This window comes from Onychostoma macrolepis, chromosome 03 (genome assembly GCF_012432095.1).
Source record: "Onychostoma macrolepis isolate SWU-2019 chromosome 03, ASM1243209v1, whole genome shotgun sequence".
Taxonomy (NCBI): domain Eukaryota; kingdom Metazoa; phylum Chordata; class Actinopteri; order Cypriniformes; family Cyprinidae; genus Onychostoma; species Onychostoma macrolepis.
In genome coordinates, this window is record NC_081157.1 from 32,508,319 (window position 1) to 32,530,526 (window position 22,208).

Consider the following 22,208-nt stretch of genomic DNA (forward strand, 5'->3'; position numbering starts at 1 on the left):
CACTATAAGTAAATAACAAAAATAACAACGTGCAGTAAACGGTAAAACGGTTTGCACTACAAACCAGTGTGTTCACAATTAAGACAATACATTAAAATAATATGGTAAGACACACCAATTTTCAATATCAAGCAGCGAAACGAACTTTTTGTACAGCTAAAGATAGCTGGACGCGATGAGACCGGAAGCTAGACCCATAGAATTTACAAATGGCCGCGCCCATTTTTACAGCAAGAAAAAGGTGGACAAATAAAACAATATTTTGGGAAGTATAACATTAGCTTTATATAGCATATAAAGATGAAATATGTTAAACAAGTCTCAGTAGGCTAAATGTTGATAAAAGCTAGTGCGTGGTCTTACTGAGTATGTGGTCGATCTTTATTACATAGAGATCAGATTTAAGCGCGCCACCCATGAAGGCGCAGGAGCGCGCGGGCAGATTAATGTGGGATTTGAGCACCTGACTAAGTAACGGGAAACTGCTGATCACTGGATGAACGCGCTCTGGAACCTTTTAATTTAATTGCTAATGGATTAATGAAGCGTAATTCTTATTTTTGCCTTGCTGTCTCTTTTAAAGTCAGAGAAGATGGACTGAATCTAAGTACTCGATTGATGTGTGTTTTATTTGGCACTGCTTTGTAATGATCTTCTAATGTTTAGAAGCTGAAGGATGTTCACCAAGACTCACAATGAGCTGTCAAACTATTAATCTGTAATTTAATGTGCCTTTTAAAAATATTGAACCAGACTGACTAGAAATAATAGAGTTTAATTGAACATTTGACTTGAAGAACAAAAGGTCATATTTTATGAGCTTAGCTACGGCCGTCTGTCAATGTCAGGTCACTGCAGTTTTGTTGCCTGTCCATCGACATCATTTGCAAAGGTTACGAAGTAGGCCTACAACAATTTCTGTTCTGTTGAACATGAGAAAATCTTTTTTCAAACGAGCAAAGGTATTGCCTTGGATAAGCAATGTGACTCTGTACGGATGCTTGTTCGCCGGCGGGGATTCCGTGCATCAGTGCATGATCGCGCAGAGGGAAGAAATGGACTGGAGGCACACGAGAAACGTGGCGATCGTGGCGCTGAGTTTTCATGGGAACTTCAATTACTTCTGGTTACGAGCCTTAGAACATCGTTTCCCGGGAAGATCGGCCAGTATGATTTTCCGCAAACTGCTTTTGGACCAAACTTTTGCTTCACCTTTGGCGACCAGTGTCTTCTACACAGGTGATGTAGCCTTACTGCATTAATGTCAGTCACAGTCTCATACATTACACTTGTTTGTTTAATCACTCAGTTCACTGTCTTCACAGGTGTGAGTTTCTTGGAGGGCAAAGAGGACATATTTGCAGACTGGCGAGAAAAGTTTTTTAACACATACAAGGTAGGCCCTTGAAGAACCACCAAAAAGAAGTCATCTTTTACCAGTTAGCCCATGAACAACCTCCTTTACAGAGAATAAAGTTTAAATCAAATATTTACAGTAATTGAACAGTCCTTCAAAGGTTCAAGTTTTGAACCTTTCTAGTCTTTCTGAACCTTTCATGTCCTTCCAGAGCCAAGGTTTTCTACTGACGTCAAGATCACATCAAGATGATAAAAAGAAAAAAGCTATACACATGCTATGTATGTATGTATATATATATATATATATATATATATATATATATATATATATATATATATATATATTAGTACAAACAACATATTTTTAATATTTGTTTAATGGCACCTTTTTTATGACTGGAGGCTAGTATCACTGATACCAAGTAATACTGATTTCCTATAAAAAGAATTTGCCCTAATATTTAACCATTGAATATAAATATATACATGGAAATATTTTCAAAATATACACTGTATGTGTGTGTATTTATATATACATAATAAATATGTGTATAGTACTGTGTATATTTATTATGTAGCCTATATATAAATACACACACATACAGTAGTATATTTTGAAAATATTTCCAAATATATTTAGATTCATATAATGGATATTATATATTAATATTTTAAATATATGAACTTAACATATTTTTCTTAAATACATACATGCATGTGTGTGTATTTATATATATACACATAATAAATATACACAGTGTACTCACATTATGTAAACAAAACTTTTATTTTGGATGCGATTAATCGCGGTTAATTGTTTGACAGCACTAATATATATATATGTAAATCTCAACTTGGAAGTGTCAACTTAAAAAGAGAACAAAGTCTAAAGGATTTAAAACACATACAAGATGATGTACAAAATCCACAGATAAAATGTAATTTATATATTAAATTTATTATAAAATGATATTGAGAACATCCATCTTTTATGGCTGACAGTCTAAATATATTTTTACATTTCAGACTGGACTGATGTACTGGCCATTCATGCAGGTAAGAACCACATTCTGTCACCACATAATATATATACACATATAAACGTGCCATAAGCACGTCTTCATCCTTTGCTTTGTCAATATTCTTAAATTGCATTGTTCATTTTTCACATCTAATCGCTATTTATGTTGATTAACCTGTTTTTTCTTTCAGTTTCTGAATTTTGTTCTGATGCCTCTCTACCTGAGGACAGCATTCATGGGCTGTTCAGCGTTCCTGTGGGCCACGTTCTTATGCTTCTCAAGACAGAGTGGGGACGGCACGGCAGCAGTGGCCTTAGCTTGGATCATGGCCCCCAAAAAACGGCTTCTACCTCGCAGTACCGACAAGGAGAAATAGAGACACCTTGGCGCACATGAACAACATTGTGCCTTTGCGGATGGACAGTTCTGTCCTAGAATGGTACTGCATTGAGGCTGTGTTGTGTTTATAAATCTTGTCGCTCATGATCTTATTAAGAGTGATATTAAATTAACTTATTTGTGTACTTTATATTTATGTTGAACAAGCCCATTTTACTTTATATAGTATATATTCAATTTATTTATTACTGAAGGGATATGCATTGTGTCTTTATGAATTTAACTGGGTGGGTTGGAGGGGCCTTGTGACATTTGTGCCCCAGGTTAGGTTGCCATCAACCCAAATACCTTATTAATTTATCGAAATATTTAAAAATGGACATACTGTGCAGTGTTTTATCCAAACGTAACTGTCTTTCTAAAGAGAAATGAAGACTCATTCACTCAAGGTTTACGTAACATGCACATGTATTCATAAGGGATGCAGTATTAAAAATATTTGTATCTTATTAAACTTGTAATAGAACAATATATTTATTGTGATTATTGCAGAGTTCACACTATTTTAGATTAAGCAGTGTTCACTTTGTTTGTAGGGGAGTTGTATAGTTTCTTGTGGTGCTTTTTTTAATGAAAGCGTATGTAAGAGGTGATGTGTTTAAACATGCAGAATTGTGAAACGCGACAGCTTAATGTAGATTTTATGAGATACTGAGGGTGATGCTGGGTAACAGATAAACAGCTTTTCCGGTACTGATTGTCTGTGTTGGATTAGGCAGGATCACACGCTTGCTAATCTTAGAAAGGCAAAAATGTCTGGTGTGCGCTCACTGCATGCAATGACCTCTGATAGCAGGACAGAAAAAAAAACTCTTAGGTTTTGTAGTCATTTATGTCATGACTTCAGCATATTAGTGTCAAAATGCCTTTTTATTTTGGTTTTTAAATGTATTTTATTTTTAGACAAAAAGAACGATGAGAATAAACATCAGAACATGCTTCATTCAAAGCTGCCATAGATCAAATATTTGCCATTTCTTACATGCAATTTGCACGACACGCACCATTTGCATCAAGTTATTTTTTATTTAATGTATGGGTCCTTTAAAACACTCAGAACTTTGAATGTCACTGCAATTATTGGAACGTATTTTCAAGAAGAACTAAACCTAAACTCAAAGATTTCAGAAAATTATTTCTAAATGTGTTAATTGTGCAGTGGTTCTCAACCAGGCGGCTGAGCAAAATGCCAAGGAGGCCTCAAGACGAGGTTTAAAAAAAAAAAAAAAAAAAAGTAAAAATTAAGATGAAAAATTATTTTGTTATTTTTATTTAAGAAGAAACCTAAATATACAACATAAATTTTCGAAGTGTAAATTGTAGACCTGGAAAATCATGGAAATTAATAAAATCTTTAAAAGTCAAGGAAATTGTGTGTGTGTGTGTGTGTGTGAGTGAGTGAGTGAGAGAGACGCTCTAAAATATTTTATTGAGTTGAATATAACTTTTAAAACTGTATCCAATAAATCACAAAGTGGAAAAGTCACAGACACACATATATATATATATATATATATATATAAATAAACAATTTTAAAATAACCATTTTAGTTCAAACAAAGTCCATCAAAAAAAAAAAAGAAGAAAAGAAAAGAAAAAAAAAAGACCTAAAAAGGCATTTTTTTGGATGTAGCCATTTGATGAGAGAGGCTTTTAAGTCACAAGAGTGCTGTGGTCATTCTGAAGTATTTTTAAAATTATTTTAGTTATTTACCATATAGACACTCCTGGTTTCTGTACATTAAAAAGTTTGAAAACAAGAAACTCCGTTACTAGAGCAGAAATGCCAAAAATCTATATGGGCTGGCACAGGTATATTTGTAGCAATAGCCAAAAATACACTGTATGGGTCAAAATTATCGATTTTTCTTTTATGATAAAAATCATTAGGATATTAAGTAAAGATCATGTTCCATGAAGATATTTTGTAAATTTCTTACCGTAAATGTATCAAAACTTCATTTTTGATTAGTAATATGCATTGCTAAGAACTTCATTTGGACAACTTTAAAGGCGATTTTCTTAATATTTAGATTTTTTTGCACCCCCAGATTCCAGATTTTCAAATAGTTGTATCTCAGCCAAATATTGTCCGATCCTAACAAATTTATTCAGCTTTCAGATGATGTATGAATCTCAATTTCTGAAAATTCACACTTAAGACTGGTTTCATTGTCCAGGGTCACATATTGTTTTGTATAATGCAAGGCCTTGGAATCAAAGGTTAAGAACCACTGAAATGTGTATATGTTCTAAATGTGTGTATTTTATATTTCTTTTTTTCAACTTTTGAGTTTCTGAATATATTCAGAAATTTCCCAAAAGCATCGGGAACAAGTTCATTGTAGAAATCATTGCCACCAAACTCACATTGCTTTTGTGAAATACAGCTCAGATAAGGTTTTACCAAGTAAAAGTTTTCATTGAACACTTACCTAACACTTTCACTGAAAGGCTTGGTATAGCCACTACGGTCAAAAAACAAAAACAAATAATAATAATAGCAAATAAATAAACAAACAGAAACATTATTATTATTATTAAGTCTATATAAAAATTAAAGTATCATTTTTAGAGAAGTTGAAATTATACAAACTTATCACATTGTTTTATCAAAATTCATTTAAAAAAATAAAAAATAAAATGTATATAGACTACGGTCATGCAGAAAAAGATCAGAGAAAGATTCTAAAACCATCCTGATACTAGCCTACTACATTTTTCGAAGCTGTAAATACAACAAAGATTACTAAACATAGCTTACCTTTCAGTCTTTCTACTTCAAAATGTCACGTTCAATCCAGTGTGTTACTTTGCCCATTCTTTGCAGAATATAAATTGTGAAATTTGAGCTAAAATGTTTTCTACATCTTCAGTGTATGTTTTAACAAAAACGTCAAGACAATTGAAGATACACTGTAAGTGTTTATATTCATCTAGTGTTGTGTCTCTAACACTTGGGGCAGCACAGCTCAGCTCAGGTGTACAGTATCTAGGTGAGTCTGTGTAGTTAAGACGCACCCACCGCTCTATGCCACTCCCTTCCAGGTGAAGTGGTAACGGAGAGAGAGAGCCTTCCTTCGCGCCGCTAACCTATGAAACAAACGAAAACACTTTCAAATCCTTCCTTCAGACGGCTGGTTTTTCAAAAAAGCAATTCAACTGTCCCAAAAGACCAAGCATAACAGTGAAAGCAGCGTGAAGATGGAGGCAGCGCCGGCCGGTCTCGGGCGCTGTTCTTGCGCGTTCTGGCTCGCCGTGGCTTTCGACGCTCTTGGTCTCATCATATTATTGCTTGGCGTGTTTGGAGACTTATTTTTCTACGACTTCTTGATATATGCGGGAGCCATCATCATTTTTCTGAGTCTGATTTGGTGGGTTTTCTGGTACACGGGTAATATTGAGGTGCCCCCCGAGGAGCTTGAGGACGATGTGGGTTTGCTGAAGAAGAGCAGAGGGTTGGCAGGGGTTGTGAGGAGGTTCTCCAGCCGCGTCTCGAGCGGAATCAGAAACTCGCTCAGGAGAAATGGGGGGCCCCGAGGTCAAGGCGCGGAGCCCGGTCAAACAAAGCACAGGAGAGACGGCAGTCAAGCACCAGTGTCTTTTGCGATGAACCCTCAGGATAATGTGAGCAGTGTGTCTGCGACAGTGAGCGGAGGAGACACTCTCAGAACAGAAACACAGGCCATATGAACCATCACGGACAGGTTAATTGCATTTCATTACGTCTAATTGTCTAATAAGAATCCCACCTTCACCAATTTAGTATTTAATGTTTGATGAAAAGTTTCAAGCAAGTTTAAAAAAAATAATAATAATGTTTTATGACTTTCTATATTCTTGATTCAATAATTGGCATGATATTAAAGTTGGTCATAGAAAGGAAACATGTCAATCAAATGACTTTGAGGAAGTATTTGCATCTTAAGTAAGGGCAGATCACTCTGTTAAACATCAACCACGAAACCAACAATAGCTTATATAAACAATGGAGACTTACAGTCTAAAGAATAACAGATGTATCTTCATTTTTAAGAAGATTCGACCTACTAATGTACTATATGAAGATTGTTTACCACCTGATATAGGCCTAGCTCATAATTTACACATCACTAAATAAAGTCACAAAACTTAGGATTTGTAAACTGTGTATGAAAACACAAAAATGCATTATGCTTTCCAAATGGATTCAATAGTTTAAATATATATATTCTACAAATAAAATAGAACAAATAGACTCTAGAGAGAGAAATAGACCTTTTAAATGACAAAAATAAAAGTGTTTAAACATTTTCTTGTTTTATTTTAACAGGTTACAGAAGAGGATATTCAACCATATGGCATTGCCTATTATGCCTAAGCGGACTTTTGTTTTTCTCTCCTGTTGAAACATTCATTTTTTGACTCTGGCGTTTTATTGAAAATGTTTACAATTGAATTACATTTTGGACATTTTGCTGATTTGATTGATTTTGTGCTTTGTACTATACACTATTTTGAGATTATGCACTGACAAGAATGGCTATATGACAAAATAAATGCAATAATGTATTTTCCTACATTTAATTGTCTGTTTTATATCTGAGTTTCGACCAACATGATTGTAACCCGGACATGTTCTAGTGTCCTGCTTTTATTGAATCTCGCACAAACTGTACAACCTTTGGACATTGAGAAGTGTTATTAGGTTTGCTTCCTCTTATCTTTGTTTGCTCATACCAATTTAGAAGCAGCAGGTGTAAATGAACCAGATGGATGGGTGGCAGGCGGTTTGATAGTTAACTCTGTTTTTTATTCAAAAAATAAAAATTGCAGCTTTCAGGTGGATTTACGGCTTTATTTCTCAGCAGGCCATACATGCCTTTTATGTAATTTCAGATGCATTCATGCATTGACACTAAAGACTTCCTGTTTGAAACTTTTGCACAATTAAGCAAACCAAATAATCTGGAAAAGATCATTTACTAGGAAAGATAATTTCACGTAAGACTGTACTGTTCAACAGGACAAATCTTATGAGCGAGTAATTTGTATTGTGACATTCTTTTCATGACAAAACCGAAAACAAAATTCTCAAATTCTATGTGCCAGTGGTCTTCAATAAGGAGTCCACCAATTATTGTTTGATTTCTCACAAATTTTACACAAATATCGTAGAATATCAAAACCATAAAAATCATCATTTAGGCTACTCAACAATGCCATTTCAACCCTGTAGAATTTCTTCCATGAAACATGAAAGAAGATACAGTGATTTTTTTAAAACAAAGTTTAATGAAAACTCAGATTAATATTTCCCACATTAATTTATTATAGAAGTAATGTAAGAGCATATAATTATTTTATATTGTTATCTGAATTTACAATGTAAGCATTAAGCATTGTAAAGTATCCTGTATGTACACGTTATTAGACCAGGCTTAAAATTCAACACTCAAGTTACCTGTTTCATCTCTATAAGGGGGTTGAGGCTATAAGGGATATGTATGGCGCTACTGGGCATGCGCACATCAATACAGTGTAACAATAATTAAATTTTTCATTATTGTAAGGGGTAGGTTTAGACGTTAATAAAACACAATCTAATAGGTAGAATATTAATTTCATTGTTCATTTCCGGTCGGAGCTGTATGAAAAAGGTTATTGTGTTTTATTAATGTCTACACCTACCCCTTACAATAATGAAAAAATATTAATTATTGACAAAAATTACGCTGTATTGATGTGCGCATGCCCAGTAGCGCAAAACAATCATTCATTGAGTCATCACACTTCAAACCACTAGGTGGCAGAACTTTCATTTTTTGAGAACAACTGAACTAAACACGCTACTCCGTAACAACAATACAGCACTTCCGGTCGCGCAGAGCTCGGCATGGTTACGCATGTGACTATTCATTCCTATAACTCACTTATAATGCCTGTTATAATTATAGACTTTTTTTGAATAAAAATTATTTGGTAAGTTGTGATCTATTAACTCTCGTGATGTGGACCGTTTAATAACTATATGTATAAACTATACGCAGCCTATATTTATCCATTTTATCTTCAGACAGCTTTTATGTTAATTGTGTATGTTTTCTTGAGTGTGTGGCTGCAGCGGATATCGTCTACAGAATGAAACGTGAAGCGGATTTAGTTGTCGTTAGCTCGGTTTCACTTGACTTTAACGTCGTTTTGTTTTGTGTTCGCAGAGTAAAATTATTTGTGATAAATAATGGAAATTGAGGGCAGAGATTTTCTCAATACACCTCCGAAGAAAACTGTGCGTTTTGGAGGCACAGTTGCCAATACATTAGCGAAGCTACAAAAGGTGAGATTGTAAATAAAGCTAATGAAATGTCACTGTCTGTAAAACATGTCCTGACATGTCTGATGTGACTTCTACAGGGCGACACCAGTGATTATGAACTGATAAAACATCAACTCTCAGATCCCGATATTAAGGCAAGTAATCGGCATTTCAACGTTTCCACGCTTAAAATTGTTAAGACCTGTAAAAACCATGGAACATAAAAAAACCACAGATGGTATGAATAATACTATATGGCGAATAAATCTGTATTTATATTTTTATTTAAAATCTTTCATTGGCTAGATGTTGCGGAGTTACTTGAGCCACTTTTCATTGAGTTGGTCGAACCGACTCACGAATCAGTCTAAATGATTCATTAGCGAAATGGTCTGAATCAAAATGATTGGCGTGGGAATCTTGAAGTTTGTGTTTTTAACAGAAATGTGTCTCATTGTAGGACGCTCAAATTATCAGCTGGTTGCAGGAATTCAGGACCTGTGTCACTCAACTTGGCAAAGATCATGAGCAGTTAATATATGTTGTTTTGGTGAGTGAAACACTATTGTGTCAAATGATAAACAAAAGCAGTCCGGTCATTTTCACTGTGTGTTAATGCAAGAATGTTTCCCCATACAGAAGCTGCCATGGCTCGGTCGCAGTCAGGCTGTGGTGGAAGAATATCTGGCTTTTCTGAGTAACCTGGTGTCGGCCCAGACAGTTTATCTCAGGGCCTGTCTCAGAATGGTCGTCACTAATTTTGCACCAAGTGAGATTTATTATGATAATGCTTCACTCCATTCACATTGCTCAGATGATTTAAAATAACGTTTTCTTTTCTTTTTCTTCCAGAGAGAATACGAATCCAGGAAGGAAATGTGGATATTTCGGATTCTGATGACGAAGATGAAAGTTGGTGTACTTTTTAAAATCAACTGCTTGTGTTTTGTGATTTAATTTGTATTACTGACTTATGTTTTCGTTGATTAATTATACACAAAGTCATATACCGGGTTTTATGATCCACCCTGGTGATGGAGTCAGGATAAACAAACATACATACACTCTCATAAAACAGACAGATTTTTATACCTCACATAATTGTTGCTCATTTGGGTAAAATCCAACATGGTGTTTTACCCTGTCAAAAGTTTATAGACCAATAATAGCAGCCAGTCAGACTAACTAATGTCGTTTAGACTAATCTGATTAGCCAGTTTGTTTAGATATTGTTAAATAAGCTTGTGTTTTATTTCAATGTTGTATACAAAGTTTGGGGTTAGATTTTTTAAAAGCAATTATTCAGCAAGCACTCAATAAATTGATCCAATTTGACAGTAAAGACATTGATAATGTTACCAAGGTTTTCTATTTCAAATAAATACTGTTCTTTTGAACTTTCTATTTATCAAAAATCCTTAAAAAAAAATGTATCACGGTTTCCACAAAAATAATAAGCAGCACAACAACAGATATTTTAAACATTGATGAAAATATTAAATGTTTCCTGATCAGAAAAGCAGCATATTAGAATGATTTCTGAAGGATCATGTGACTCTGAAGACTGGAGGAATGGCAGCCTTGGAATAAATATTTTGTAGTAGAAAATAGTTAATAATAATATTTCACAATATTACGGATTTACTGTTTTGATTAAATAAATGTGGCTTTGGTGAGCATAAAAGATTCCTTTAACAGAAAAAAATAAAAAAGTTAAAACATCTGAATGCATGTCTTATTTTGCTGTTAATGATTGTATAGAAGCCATTCCTGTCATCAACCAATTAAATCATATCTGTATGCCATTAATATACCTTCTACTTTACATCATAATTGATGTATTAATTTTATGATGTATTAATAATTTTTTTTAATTCACACAGATCTGCCGAGGACATTTGGACATTGTCATCATGCCTTACAGCTGATTACAAGATATGTTCCATCGTAAGTGTTTCATGAAACCTCCAAAAGATTTATTTTAGCCTGAAGTTTAGCAGTGACTAATAAACCCTTTCCGTGTTCTTTCAGAACCAGTCGATTCCTGATGCCAATCCTTTCCGATAAGTTCCCTTTTGTGCAGAAATCCTCCAGAACACTTGTGAGTTATGTAGAAAGCATTTCAATCCAGTACTGGAGTAAATGAATCCCATGACATGCATGAATGTGATTGCACTGAGGCCGTGTTGTCTGTCCACACAGGAGTGTTACGTGCACAACCTGTTGAGAGTTTCGGTCTACATCCCTGACCTGAGGAGAGACATCTTAGAGCTCATCATCAGCAAGATGCTCATGCTAGATGTGAGGGACTTGTGTTTAGTCACTGTACTGATATCTTTGCAGCTGTGCAGCTGTTTGACGGCTGTTTTTGACATTTAGGTTAGTGCACCACGGAATGAGATTGAAGAAGTGGAAAGTGGAGCTCAGCAAGATGCTAATGGAGCATCACAGGATGACTGCCTCTTTGACATGGTGAGTCCAAAACACTTGAAAACCAAACGCATGTATGCAGAACCTATTTAAAGGGATAGTTCAGTCATCATAGATTCAGCCTCATGTCACTCCAAATATGTACAACTTTCCTTCTATTGTGAAATCTTGAAGAATGTGCTGTAGTCACTCTTTTACATGCATTGAATGAGGACTGGAAATTTCAAGCTTCAAAAAAGATACAAAAGCATCATAAAAGTAGTCGATACAACTTAAATTTGAAAGCAACATTAAGTAACCTATTTATATCGTAGTCTTTCCTTTAATGTTTGAATAGTCATAGATCTTACTCATTTTAATTCCATATTTTGTGTGGTTTATTCAGGATGAGGAAGAGGACTCTCCGCAGGATTTATCAAGGCCTGATGGAGCTGTGATGGTCCATCCTGTGGCAGAGAGACTGGACACAATGATGACTGTCCTGCTGGCTTATATTAAGGACATTTGCCATGCCAATGGTCAGGATATTACCATTTGATGAACCATAGAAGTTGTTTTTAGTTTGCATAAAAATATTAAACAGCACAGCAGACATTTTTAACATTGATGATAATAATAAATGTTTCTTGATCACCAAATCAGTTTATTAGTTAATGATTTCTGAAGGATCATGTGACACTGAAGTCTGGAGTAATGATTCTGACAATTCAGCTTTGCATCATAGGAATAAGTTGCAATTTAAAATATATTCTAGTACAAAACAGTTATTTTAAATAATAATATTTCACGATATTACCATTTATGCTGTAAATTTTAGCAAATAAATGCAGAAGTACTTTCAAGAACGTCCAAAGATCTTTGAACAGCAGTCTATGTGTAATTGTTGTGTTAGCCAGTTTATTTATACCTTCATGTAAAGAAGTGCATTAAACATATATCATAAATGGCATTCACACGTGCATTTTTGATTTAACCTTTTATCAGAATTTTTAAAATAATCTTTTTTTTGTTTGTTTTTTAAAATTGTTTCAATCTCATTAGGCCCATTAGATATTGAGAAAACCAAAGCTCTCTACAGAGACCTGGTGTCCGTGTTTGATAAGGTGGTGCTTCCCACTCACGCTTCCTGTCATGTGCAGTACTACATGTTCTACCTGTGCAGCTTCCGCCTGGTAGGTTCCCACTTCTCTCTCATTCTCAAATAAATAAACAAACAAACAAACAACATAACTTTAATCTCTTTCTTTTTAGGGTTTGGCGGAAGCTTTTTTGGATCACTTATGGAAGATGTTACAAGCCCCCAACCAGCCCCCCGTCATTAGACAGGCCGCTGCTGGATACATGGGCAGCTTCATGGCAAGAGCCAAGTTTTTGCCAGTATCGTACGTGACCTTATCATGCAGTTTTATCTTATCAAATGCAGCGGAGATAAATATTTAATCATCTTTCTTGGCAGTGGTTTGATACCTGATTAAGCAATTAAACATTAATGCCTCTTTGTTGTTATCTGGAAAAGAAAAAGGGTTGATTGGACGCAGATACCTATTTTTGTCAAAACATCCTTAGAAACCTACATGTCAAAACCGGTGCTGTAGAGTTTCTTCTCTTCCACAGAACAGTCAAGGCCTGTCTGGACCTGTTGGTTCCCTGGTTGCACCTTTACATTGACAGTCAGGACTCAGGATCCAAAGCATTCTGTGACGTCAATTTGCACGGGCCCTTTTATACAGCCTGCCAGGCTGTGTTTTACACGCTCATCTTCAGACATAATGCCATTCTGGAGGGCAATATGAAGAAAGGTCAGTACATGTGGAATTTACCTGTTTATACATGAAGCACAGGTGTGAAAATCATTTGAGATGCTAAAACTTTTTTCATCTGTTTCAAGTCTGGGTCAAATACACAATTTTTTGCCCTGATCTGTTAATTTATTAAAGTAATCATACAAACAATGACCTGAATTCAGCACTTTTAGAATGTATTTTTGTTTTATTACTGAATTTCTGTTTCATTTTAGTACTTTGGGGGTCATAAATTAAATTAAATAAATGTTGCAGTGATCCCTCTATCTATTCTTATAACATAAGCAAGAAAAAAAAGACTCTTTAAAGAACAAAGTGCTTGAGGAAAAAAAAAAAGGTTTTTATAAATATTTCTTAGAAAAATTATTTTAACAAAATGCTTCACTGCTTAATATTTGAAAAACATTTGTCTTCCGAATCAGTGTCATGTGGTCTGACTCCAACCAACATGTGCACAAAAAAAAAAAAAAAACCTTTAATACTTTTTACAGCAAGGAAAGGTCAGTTCAGGGTGTAAAATGTTGTGTGATGGCCCAACAACATTTTTTTTTTTAATTTATATTTTTTTAATTAAAATGAATATTAACCCTTTTTAGTGTCCTTGTTACAAGTTACATGTACTTACTAAAGTAATTACAGTAAATTATACATAATTACATGAAACAAACCCTAAACAAAACCTTGGTAACACTTTATTTTAAGGTGTCATAATAGAAAGTAATTACCTAATTAAGTACTTAATAGTATGTACTTAACTGTACTTGCCTGTAATTACTGTTACACACATGTAGCAGGCCGAGTGTTACACAGCTACTTGTACACTTAAGTCTACAATCTTGATGCACTTTATTTTAAGTAGCTTATGTCTGTGTAATTTTATGTAATTGTAATGTAATTAGATGTATTTAAGCTGTGTACTGGTGGGTTAAATCAAACTAAGATGCAGCTGGATAAGGTGTACAGTATAGATACACATGAAGTAAACTTAAGTACAATCTTGATGCACTTTATTTTAAGTAGCTTATGTCTGTGTGCTTACATTTATAGTTACGTTGTATAAAGTCTGCAACACATATGTAACAATCTTTTGGTTACATAAGTAGCTGTGTAAGACTCGGTCTGTTACATATGTGTAACAGTAGCTGCCTATTACATCTACATAATTACAAACTGTAAGTACAGGCTTTTCCATTACTTAGTTACATGGTAAGTACATTTTGATTCATGTAAGTACAACAGCTACTACTAAGTACTTATGTAATTACTCTGTATTATGGACACCTTAAAATAAAGTGTTACCAAAACCCCTAATCATAAACTTAACACTAAAGTAAGGACATATTACTATTATTACTCAGTATTTAAATGTTCAATTAAACTGACAAAGGCACCTTAAATCAATAATTCATGATGTTTGAAAAAAATGCATGTTAATTTTGTCTTTTTTTTTTACAAAAACTTTTAATTTCATGAAAACTAACAAATACAAAAGCATTTGACAAGAACTTCACAAATGTGTTTCAAACTGTATCATTTGTCCTCGACCCTTCTGCAGGGTTGGCGTACCTTCAGGGTTTGAATCTCGAGCGTATAGTGATGTGCCAGCTCAACCCGCTGAGGGTCTGTCTACCTGCTGTCACCAACATGTTTGCAGCCATCACCAGGTACAGCACAAGAGAGATCGATCATCAGATTACAAAACTTCACAAAATAAAAGCATGACAAATGAGGGCAATTTCACCCAACTGTTGGCAGGAAGTACCAGCTCGTCTTCTGTTACACCATCATTGAGCGAAACAACCGGAACTTGTTGCCAGTGGTGAGCAATTCAATGGGCGGCAACTCGGTGTCCATTAACACAAACCCTCTGGATACCTTCTTCCCTTTTGATCCGTATCTCCTGAAAAGGTAACAAAGTCATGCTCATTCCTGTCAAACTTGGCCTTGGAATGCAAGTTCACTAAAAAAAAATAATTTATTAGTTTTATTTATTTGTTTTATTTTTTTTACAACAGCTCTGGAAAACTCATTGAGCCAATCTACCAGGTGTGGGAGGAGCCATCCGATTGCATGATAGATGTGCCCAAGAAGGAAGTGAGAAAGGTGATACACATTCACAGTGGCCACAAACAGGATTTAAATATTTCAAATATTTTGTCTTTTTTTAGTTTAATTTTGTCTGCATATTCAGGCAATTTTAAGTGTCCATCCATATATATATTTTTTGAAGCCATCATAAGAAAACTGACTCTTTTTGGCTCATCTCAGTAGTTTAGTCTCTTCAGAGAATATCCAATGACACTTTGATCATGTCTTTCAGGGGTCTATGGAGGAGGAAGATGACTTTCTGCATGGAGAGACCCCTCATGGAGACTCAGTAGTGGGCATGACTCCGGGCTCTTATGACTCCCATCTACACAGTCCGCGGAGCGTTGGCTCTCCCCCTGTCTCCTTCCTGCAGCGGCCTTTCTGATCCACTGTTGTAGCACTCAACCGGTCTCAGATGGGCTGCTCGGCTCAACATCACACCAGGAGGGGGCGCTCAAGGACTGCTTGTGCTTGTGTTAGCACAGATCTGACTGGAGCCCATCACACACCAGCATTACTGACCCCAGAGTTTGGCAGTAGTTTTACTAAACCCTCTACTTCACTTTAAGACTGCATCATAAAATATAAATGTGTTTATCACACTTGTGCTATATTAATAGTAAAATGAAAGAAACATTGGTGGTTTCTCAAGTAGACAGTCTGATGTATTTTCTGTTTTCAGGACAAACTGTCAGCACAGATGTAGTGACAGTTTTAATGAAATTATCACGGTTTACTCACTTTGAGTAAATGTGAGTTTTTTTTAATATATTTTCAGTTTATTCTGAAATGATTTGAGAGATCAGAATTGGCTGGTGGTGTGTTTCAATGGTAAATGGGTGTCACTTCCCATGTTATGAGTTTGAGCTCTGACTAAACCAGTGTCTGTTTGCACAAAATACTCTGTAGAAAATTGACATGCATAGAATACCTTCATTTAAAGATGGTTTTCTGTGTTATTTGTTGAAATTTTAACTCTTGTCATCCTTTGCTTATTCTGTATAAATACCAAACCTCCACACTGAATTGGAGCTACAGTTTTGAAATTAACAAAGTAATAAAATGGTCTAGCTGTTTTATTACAATGTGGAAAATATCTAATTGTTGACTTTTTAAAAGATGTGTTACTCTAGTTGCTGTTTATTCTTTTCTTCCACCAGAAATGTAACATTTAAATTATAATTTACAGTAATAATTATAAAATGTTTAATTGCAGATTAACAAAATGGTTCTCGCCTTAATTTTCTCCGTTGTATGCTTACACTGTGTGTGTATAATGTGTATATGTATATACTAACAAAGTGATGAACCGATGACTATGCATGTTACCATAAAAAGGTTACGGGAAGGTCAAATTCAGTGATGCATCCTTAATATAAACTGTACAAATGCGTGTAGTCATATATAACCAAAAAAAAAAAAAAAAGACTCACGCAAGCTGTTGCAGATTATGCAAGCATTAAAACTGTGTCAGCATGCAACCCTTGGTAGCCAAATAAATTTTTCCAATATTGTGCCATACACCAGCTTTGGCTCAACATTGCAGACTGGCACGCCTGCACTGCTATTCCTGCAGACATGTAAGCATGAGCGTGTCTGTCTGTTGACCACAGTGGATTTGAAAATGACAGACATATCCTCGAGTATTTTTTTTTAAATCTCAGCACTGTTGTACTGAATTCCACTGCATGTAATACAAAAACAAAAACCACATCACACATTTGTTCCGACTTTAATAAAAACATTAAAAGAAAGATATTTAGGCCACACATATGATGCAATCTAGTTAAATCACAGGACTACATGTCAGCATTTCCAAAGCACGTGTTGTTATTAATATCAACAAACCATCTGCATAACCGTACACCTCTATCCTCAGGAAATGAATGACACCAGCTTATTACACATTGATATAAGTGACTGTAGATCCTTTACGGCAAGACAAAACAGCCGAATACAGCGTGCTTATGAAAACAGTAACCCGAACCATGCGCATTGTTCAGCTGAATGGATGCATTCGGGGTGGAACACTGCAATATGACTCCCATTACTCGACACCAGTGCCATGACGAGAAAATCCCCCCCGGAACAATCAGTATAGTCCCAAGGACACCGAGATGGAGCAATCAACGTCCATCACGAAACAAACCACGAAGGATCCCCCCAAAGCACTTAACAGACAATAACTGATCGTAATGCAGTGGATGCTGGGTGACATTGGACTGACCTGCACCGCAGATGCGTCCCAGCGTAGACTGACATGATCGGCAAAGACATGAAGAGGACATCGAAGGGTTCGACGGCAAGATTTACAAGGTTTCTGACGGCAACCGCGCACATATTTAGAAGCGAGCTTGTCTACGTGTCTCTGAATAATAAAATATTCGGACCGAAAATATAAAATCTTTAAAACATCATAGAACTTCTCAGAACAGATACAAATAAGCATCATATCAAATGATGAAGTGTGGGAACTGTCCCGAAGATCCCTAAGTGAAATTTAATACATGTACTGTATAATATCCCTAACTCTAATAGAGAGGTCAGCTGCACAGCCACATGTGTTTTCATTACAGTTGTTGAAATGGGGAAATATACCGTCCGAATGAGATCATCTTCATAACGGTGTGTGGTAACTGCTTCATCTGCCATGAGTGTTATAAGACACGGTTGAAATCACATTTGAGCATCTCAAAGTCACCTCTGCTGTTAACAGTGACGTTTGTGTTTCACATTTCAATTCCCTTGGTAGGTTTCTGCCTTTATGTTATGACACTCAGTACTTCTACATGTTAAATATATACACGGACTGCTTTAAAAAATGAGTATGAGTTTGATCAGTAGAGCTCAGGCCTCTGATAACTGCTTGAAAGAGTACAAACCACACTGCAAATCTTCACAGTCTCTTATTTTCCACAGTACAGCTGCAGTTTGACCTTGGTGTTCTGAATGAGCCCGGTTCGTCTGTCCATCCCAGATGCTCTACTGACCTCTCCGCTCTACTGCAGGAGCCCCGAGGACAGGAGGCTGTGGCCACTGAACGAGGCTACAGGAAAAAAGAGAATTATTGCAGGTTAAGTGTGGCATTATGTAAGACTATAATCTTCTAATGTAAATATGATGAAGAATCTCATAAGCATGTTTGCGATTGTGTTCCATTCAGAAATGATATGCATTTGAATGTACACTTTCCACAGTGAGAGCTCAGGAAGTTAAAAAGGGGTCATTCAGAGTCAATATTACCAACACACAATGGCTGACACTAATGGACGGCTGTTGTACCTTTTTTTCCATTAATAACCTCTTAATAATGTAAACATTTTTTTAAAACAGTTAGACTTTAAGAACAGTTAAAGTTGAAATTAAGAAAACATAAATCTCAAATTATTAAAATAATAATTAAAGCTTAATATAATAAATACATAATATATAATAAAACTTTTATTTTCTTTGAAGAAATAAGAAATAATAAATTCCTAAAATTTTATATATTATTTGAATACTATTCAAATTACTACTATTTAAACACACATATGTATATGCATAAATATGCAACTTTAATGAAGAAAAATATTAAATATATATATATTTTTTTTCTTCAGTAAATATATAGTTGAATGAAAATAAAGAAAATATGCTTCATGCATTAAATTTATTATTTTAATAATAAATAAATAAATAAACAAACACATATATACCAGTAAACAAATGTACAGAGCATGTTCAATAAATAAATGATATAACAATAATCCAGTTAAAATTTCAGAATGATAAAGACTAGTAAGACTAATAAAGACTAATAATTCAAAGGATCTTCTGAAATGCACTCTTGAGCACTTCTGCTAGGATTCACCCTACAACAAGGCTGCCCTTGATTCTCATTTTAAAATGGCATGATTAATACCATTTAAACCTCTACATGTCTAAAATATGAGCCACGTGACTCCTGCTTTGGTGTTTTTCAAAACTCCTTGTCAAACTGGATAACGGAGAGACTTTGCAAGGTTAGCAGTTACAGTGAAGGGTTTTGTGACAGTGAACTGAACATTTGGCCTGAGCTAAACTCAGCTGACAGCAGCAGTTGAAGGCAAAAATGCTGATTGCTTCATAACAAAACAAAACCGGCCACTCACTCTGAATCACAGTCCTCTTCAGCCTTCACAACGTCTCCCTCTACGTACTGCACTAATGCTGCAAAACAACCAAACATTTCACGAATAATAATGGCATCGCAGATGCAAAAACACAAGTTCAAATGAGTTAAAAGTCCAGAAATTGTCCTAATGATTATGTAAGTCACACTCCACTGGAACAGACTGAAGCGGCTTCAAACGATCAGAATAAAGGAGGGAGGCTTTAAACCGCCAGAGCTGTTGATGATCGAGTGCACATTTCTCACTCACTGTGATCCTCAGTGCAAAGTGAGCAGACACCATCTACGAGCTCTTTGGCCTCAGCTGCGAGCTGGCAGGCGGGGTCAGGGATCGGGGAGGGTGTGTCGGGGCTGTCGGTCACTGGAGACACTCGAGCGCACCTGCGGGATGAGGAAGGTAAGTCATGATCTCCGACGGGAGACACACTGCAACTTTCAGTGTTTGTCTGGAGAAACTTACCCACTTTCAGTCCCAAACAAACTGGTATTCGTGAGAACTTTGTGGACATTCTGTAAAAACAGAGCGCAAATTTCAATGTTTTTTTTGTGTGTTTTTGAAGCACCACTGATACCGAGATACACCAGTGAACTTTAAAGGGATAGTTCGCCCAAAAATGCAAATTCTGTCATCATTTACTCACCCTCATGTCATTCCAGTCCTTTATGAATTTGTTTCTTCTATTTCTATTCTATTCTATTTCTTCTTCTAAGATACTTTGAGGAATATTGGTACACAGTTGACGGTAGCCATTGACTTACATAGTATGGAAAAAATACTGGAAGTTAATGGCGACTGTTAACCGTTTGGTTGCCAAAATTCTTCAGAAAAAAATCCTCTTTCAAGTTCAACAGAAGAAAGAAGCTCATACAGGTTTGGAATGAAATGAGGGTGGGTAAATGACCTAATTTGCATTTTGGGGTGAACTAAAGGGTTAAGTCAAAAAATGTGGTTTGTGTTTACCTGTGCAAAGCCAAGTAGCTTCTTGTTGGATATCTCCAGGTGTTTCCGTGTGAGTTCAGACCTTCTTAACTTGCTGTCAATGACAGTGAGCCTACTGTTCAGCTCCATCATATCGTCCTGTGAAGGAAAAGGCCTTTAAAAGCAGTGTATTTATTTTCCTTAACTGAAATGAAGATAACATTCTATTGATGACAAGCGCAAAACTTGCTAACTAAAACTAACTGAAATAAAATAAGTCTACTAATTACTAAAACCAAAAGTTAAATAAAAGTAGAGCTAAATAGGTAAAAAAAAAAAATAATAAAAATCACAAATTTATTAAAACTAAAATCAAAATGTAAAAAAGCTCGTTCAAAATTCATAATGCTATACAAATACCAAAATAACACTGTTTCACAAACAGGCCTGTGTTATACTGGATAACAGTTACCTGCCAACTCATTCCAGTCTACAAAGTTTTCAGTCATTGCATCATCTTCTTAAAGATAATATAAATCATTTTTCATCAAACAGAGAGATGTGATGAGGATGATTTTTACCTTAGTAGCCTCCAGGACTCTCTGTTTCTTTCCAGCTAGCTGGTTCTTCAGATCTTTGATTTCAGCCTCCAGGAGCTGAATGACCTCCTCATAGTCTTGCTCGGCACTGTTAGTCTGTCTCTGAACAGCCTCTGCTACCTGCAGCTTACTCTTCAGACACTTATTCTCCTCCACTGTGGCTGTGGCCTTCTGTTTCACCCATATACATGGAAATAAGGGAATGCATAAACTGATGAACTGAAAAACTGATAAACATCACAAGGCCAGATTTACTATCAGCCTGCACCAGTGAAAACCCTCATTCGGCATTAAAAAACTACTGTCAGAATTTACTAAAAACATGCTGTGGGAAATTAGTGCTGAAAAGGCGTGGACACAGTTATTTTTGCAACTCGCTTTATTGTATATGTATTTGTATGAGTTCCCTTAGCGATATACTAAGATTTGCTGGTATTTGTGGCATTATTTAATGTCCAAAAACAACATGTCTTAAAGCAGGCGGTAATTTGAGCTGCTCTTGGTAGATTGCGCTGGTCATTATGGAAATGAGAAGTTGTTCTTTAATATGCGCATTGTCAGTAAATCACCCGCAGAATTTTCCCTCCCATCGGTGCTTTTATGGAATTGCGCTCTAATGCTAATTTGCCCTGTTTAGTAAATCTGGCCCTTAAATGTTTAAACAAGTTCAGATGTTCATGTGTTAATAGCTTATGTTTGGTATACTCCATACAAATATAGTGAGGTATGGCCATCACAAAGTGCTGATGTATTAAAACAGCTCACATGCCTCTTAATATGTGGATGGCATATTTCGAGGCATTTAAGTCACATCAAACAAACTGTTTATTTGAGATGCAGCAGGCGTTACCTCAGCTGTCTTCTGCAGTTCCTCCTCCAGAGTCTTCTTGCTGTCTTCTGTGTCTTTCAGTAACACCTGAGAGCATTGCGATAAATGTTCATGTCACAAAGGCTCTCTGCAAAGATGTTCAGCTGTCTCGTAAAATGTTATAGAAAGTTAAGCAGGGTTCAAAATTAAAATGACCATGAAATGCAAATTCTGTTCTCTAAATGTATGATATTGTTTTTATAGACTGATTCATCCATGCATATATTCTTTTTTTTTTGACCTTGCAATTTTTTTAATCCAATTTTTATAACTC

General features: G+C 35.6%; 4 protein-coding genes across 9 annotated transcripts in view; 3 read left to right on the forward strand and 1 right to left on the reverse strand.

The window, feature by feature from the left end:
- Positions 1–257: 257 nt before the first annotated feature.
- mpv17l (MPV17 mitochondrial membrane protein like) lies at positions 258–3,687 on the forward strand. The gene is made up of 4 exons (XM_058770931.1): positions 258–1,239; positions 1,326–1,396; positions 2,386–2,415; positions 2,572–3,687. The coding sequence occupies exons 1-4, from the start codon at positions 816–818 to the stop codon at positions 2,755–2,757; spliced, it is 711 nt and encodes a 236-aa protein (XP_058626914.1). The 5' UTR covers positions 258–815; the 3' UTR covers positions 2,758–3,687.
- A 1,755-nt stretch (positions 3,688–5,442) lies between these two features.
- On the forward strand, positions 5,443–7,605 carry si:dkeyp-72e1.6 (transmembrane protein 238-like). The gene is made up of 2 exons (XM_058770967.1): positions 5,443–6,487; positions 7,093–7,605. Exon 1 carries the CDS (start codon positions 5,985–5,987, stop codon positions 6,471–6,473), a length of 489 nt encoding a protein of 162 aa, XP_058626950.1. The 5' UTR covers positions 5,443–5,984; the 3' UTR covers positions 6,474–6,487; positions 7,093–7,605.
- Positions 7,606–8,604: 999 nt separating this feature from the next.
- rrn3 (RRN3 homolog, RNA polymerase I transcription factor) lies at positions 8,605–16,726 on the forward strand. 2 transcript variants are annotated; one of them, XM_058771466.1, is made up of 18 exons: positions 8,605–8,741; positions 8,978–9,096; positions 9,174–9,230; positions 9,536–9,625; positions 9,715–9,844; positions 9,928–9,987; positions 10,959–11,022; positions 11,107–11,176; positions 11,278–11,376; positions 11,455–11,547; positions 11,891–12,023; positions 12,547–12,677; positions 12,757–12,887; positions 13,120–13,304; positions 14,863–14,971; positions 15,063–15,215; positions 15,323–15,410; positions 15,628–16,726. In XM_058771466.1, the coding sequence occupies exons 2-18, from the start codon at positions 9,001–9,003 to the stop codon at positions 15,778–15,780; spliced, it is 1,842 nt and encodes a 613-aa protein (XP_058627449.1). In that variant the 5' UTR covers positions 8,605–8,741; positions 8,978–9,000; the 3' UTR covers positions 15,781–16,726. The 2 variants fall into 2 exon arrangements, with proteins under 2 accessions (XP_058627449.1, XP_058627450.1); XM_058771467.1 differs by having other exon boundaries at positions 8,607–8,667.
- si:dkeyp-72e1.9 (syntaxin-binding protein 4) overlaps positions 16,153–22,208 on the reverse strand; it is a 51,879-nt gene continuing 45,823 nt past the window's right edge. For all 5 annotated transcript variants that reach the window (XM_058771461.1, XM_058771462.1, XM_058771460.1 and 2 more), the window contains exons 16-22: positions 21,917–21,982; positions 21,049–21,237; positions 20,510–20,626; positions 20,009–20,058; positions 19,799–19,929; positions 19,529–19,586; positions 16,153–18,441 (exon numbers count right to left, since the gene is read on the reverse strand). In XM_058771461.1, coding sequence (XP_058627444.1) covers positions 18,378–18,441; positions 19,529–19,586; positions 19,799–19,929; positions 20,009–20,058; positions 20,510–20,626; positions 21,049–21,237; positions 21,917–21,982 — 675 coding nt within the window. In that variant the 3' untranslated portion in view covers positions 16,153–18,377. The remainder of the gene's footprint in view (positions 18,442–19,528; positions 19,587–19,798; positions 19,930–20,008; positions 20,059–20,509; positions 20,627–21,048; positions 21,238–21,916; positions 21,983–22,208) is intronic.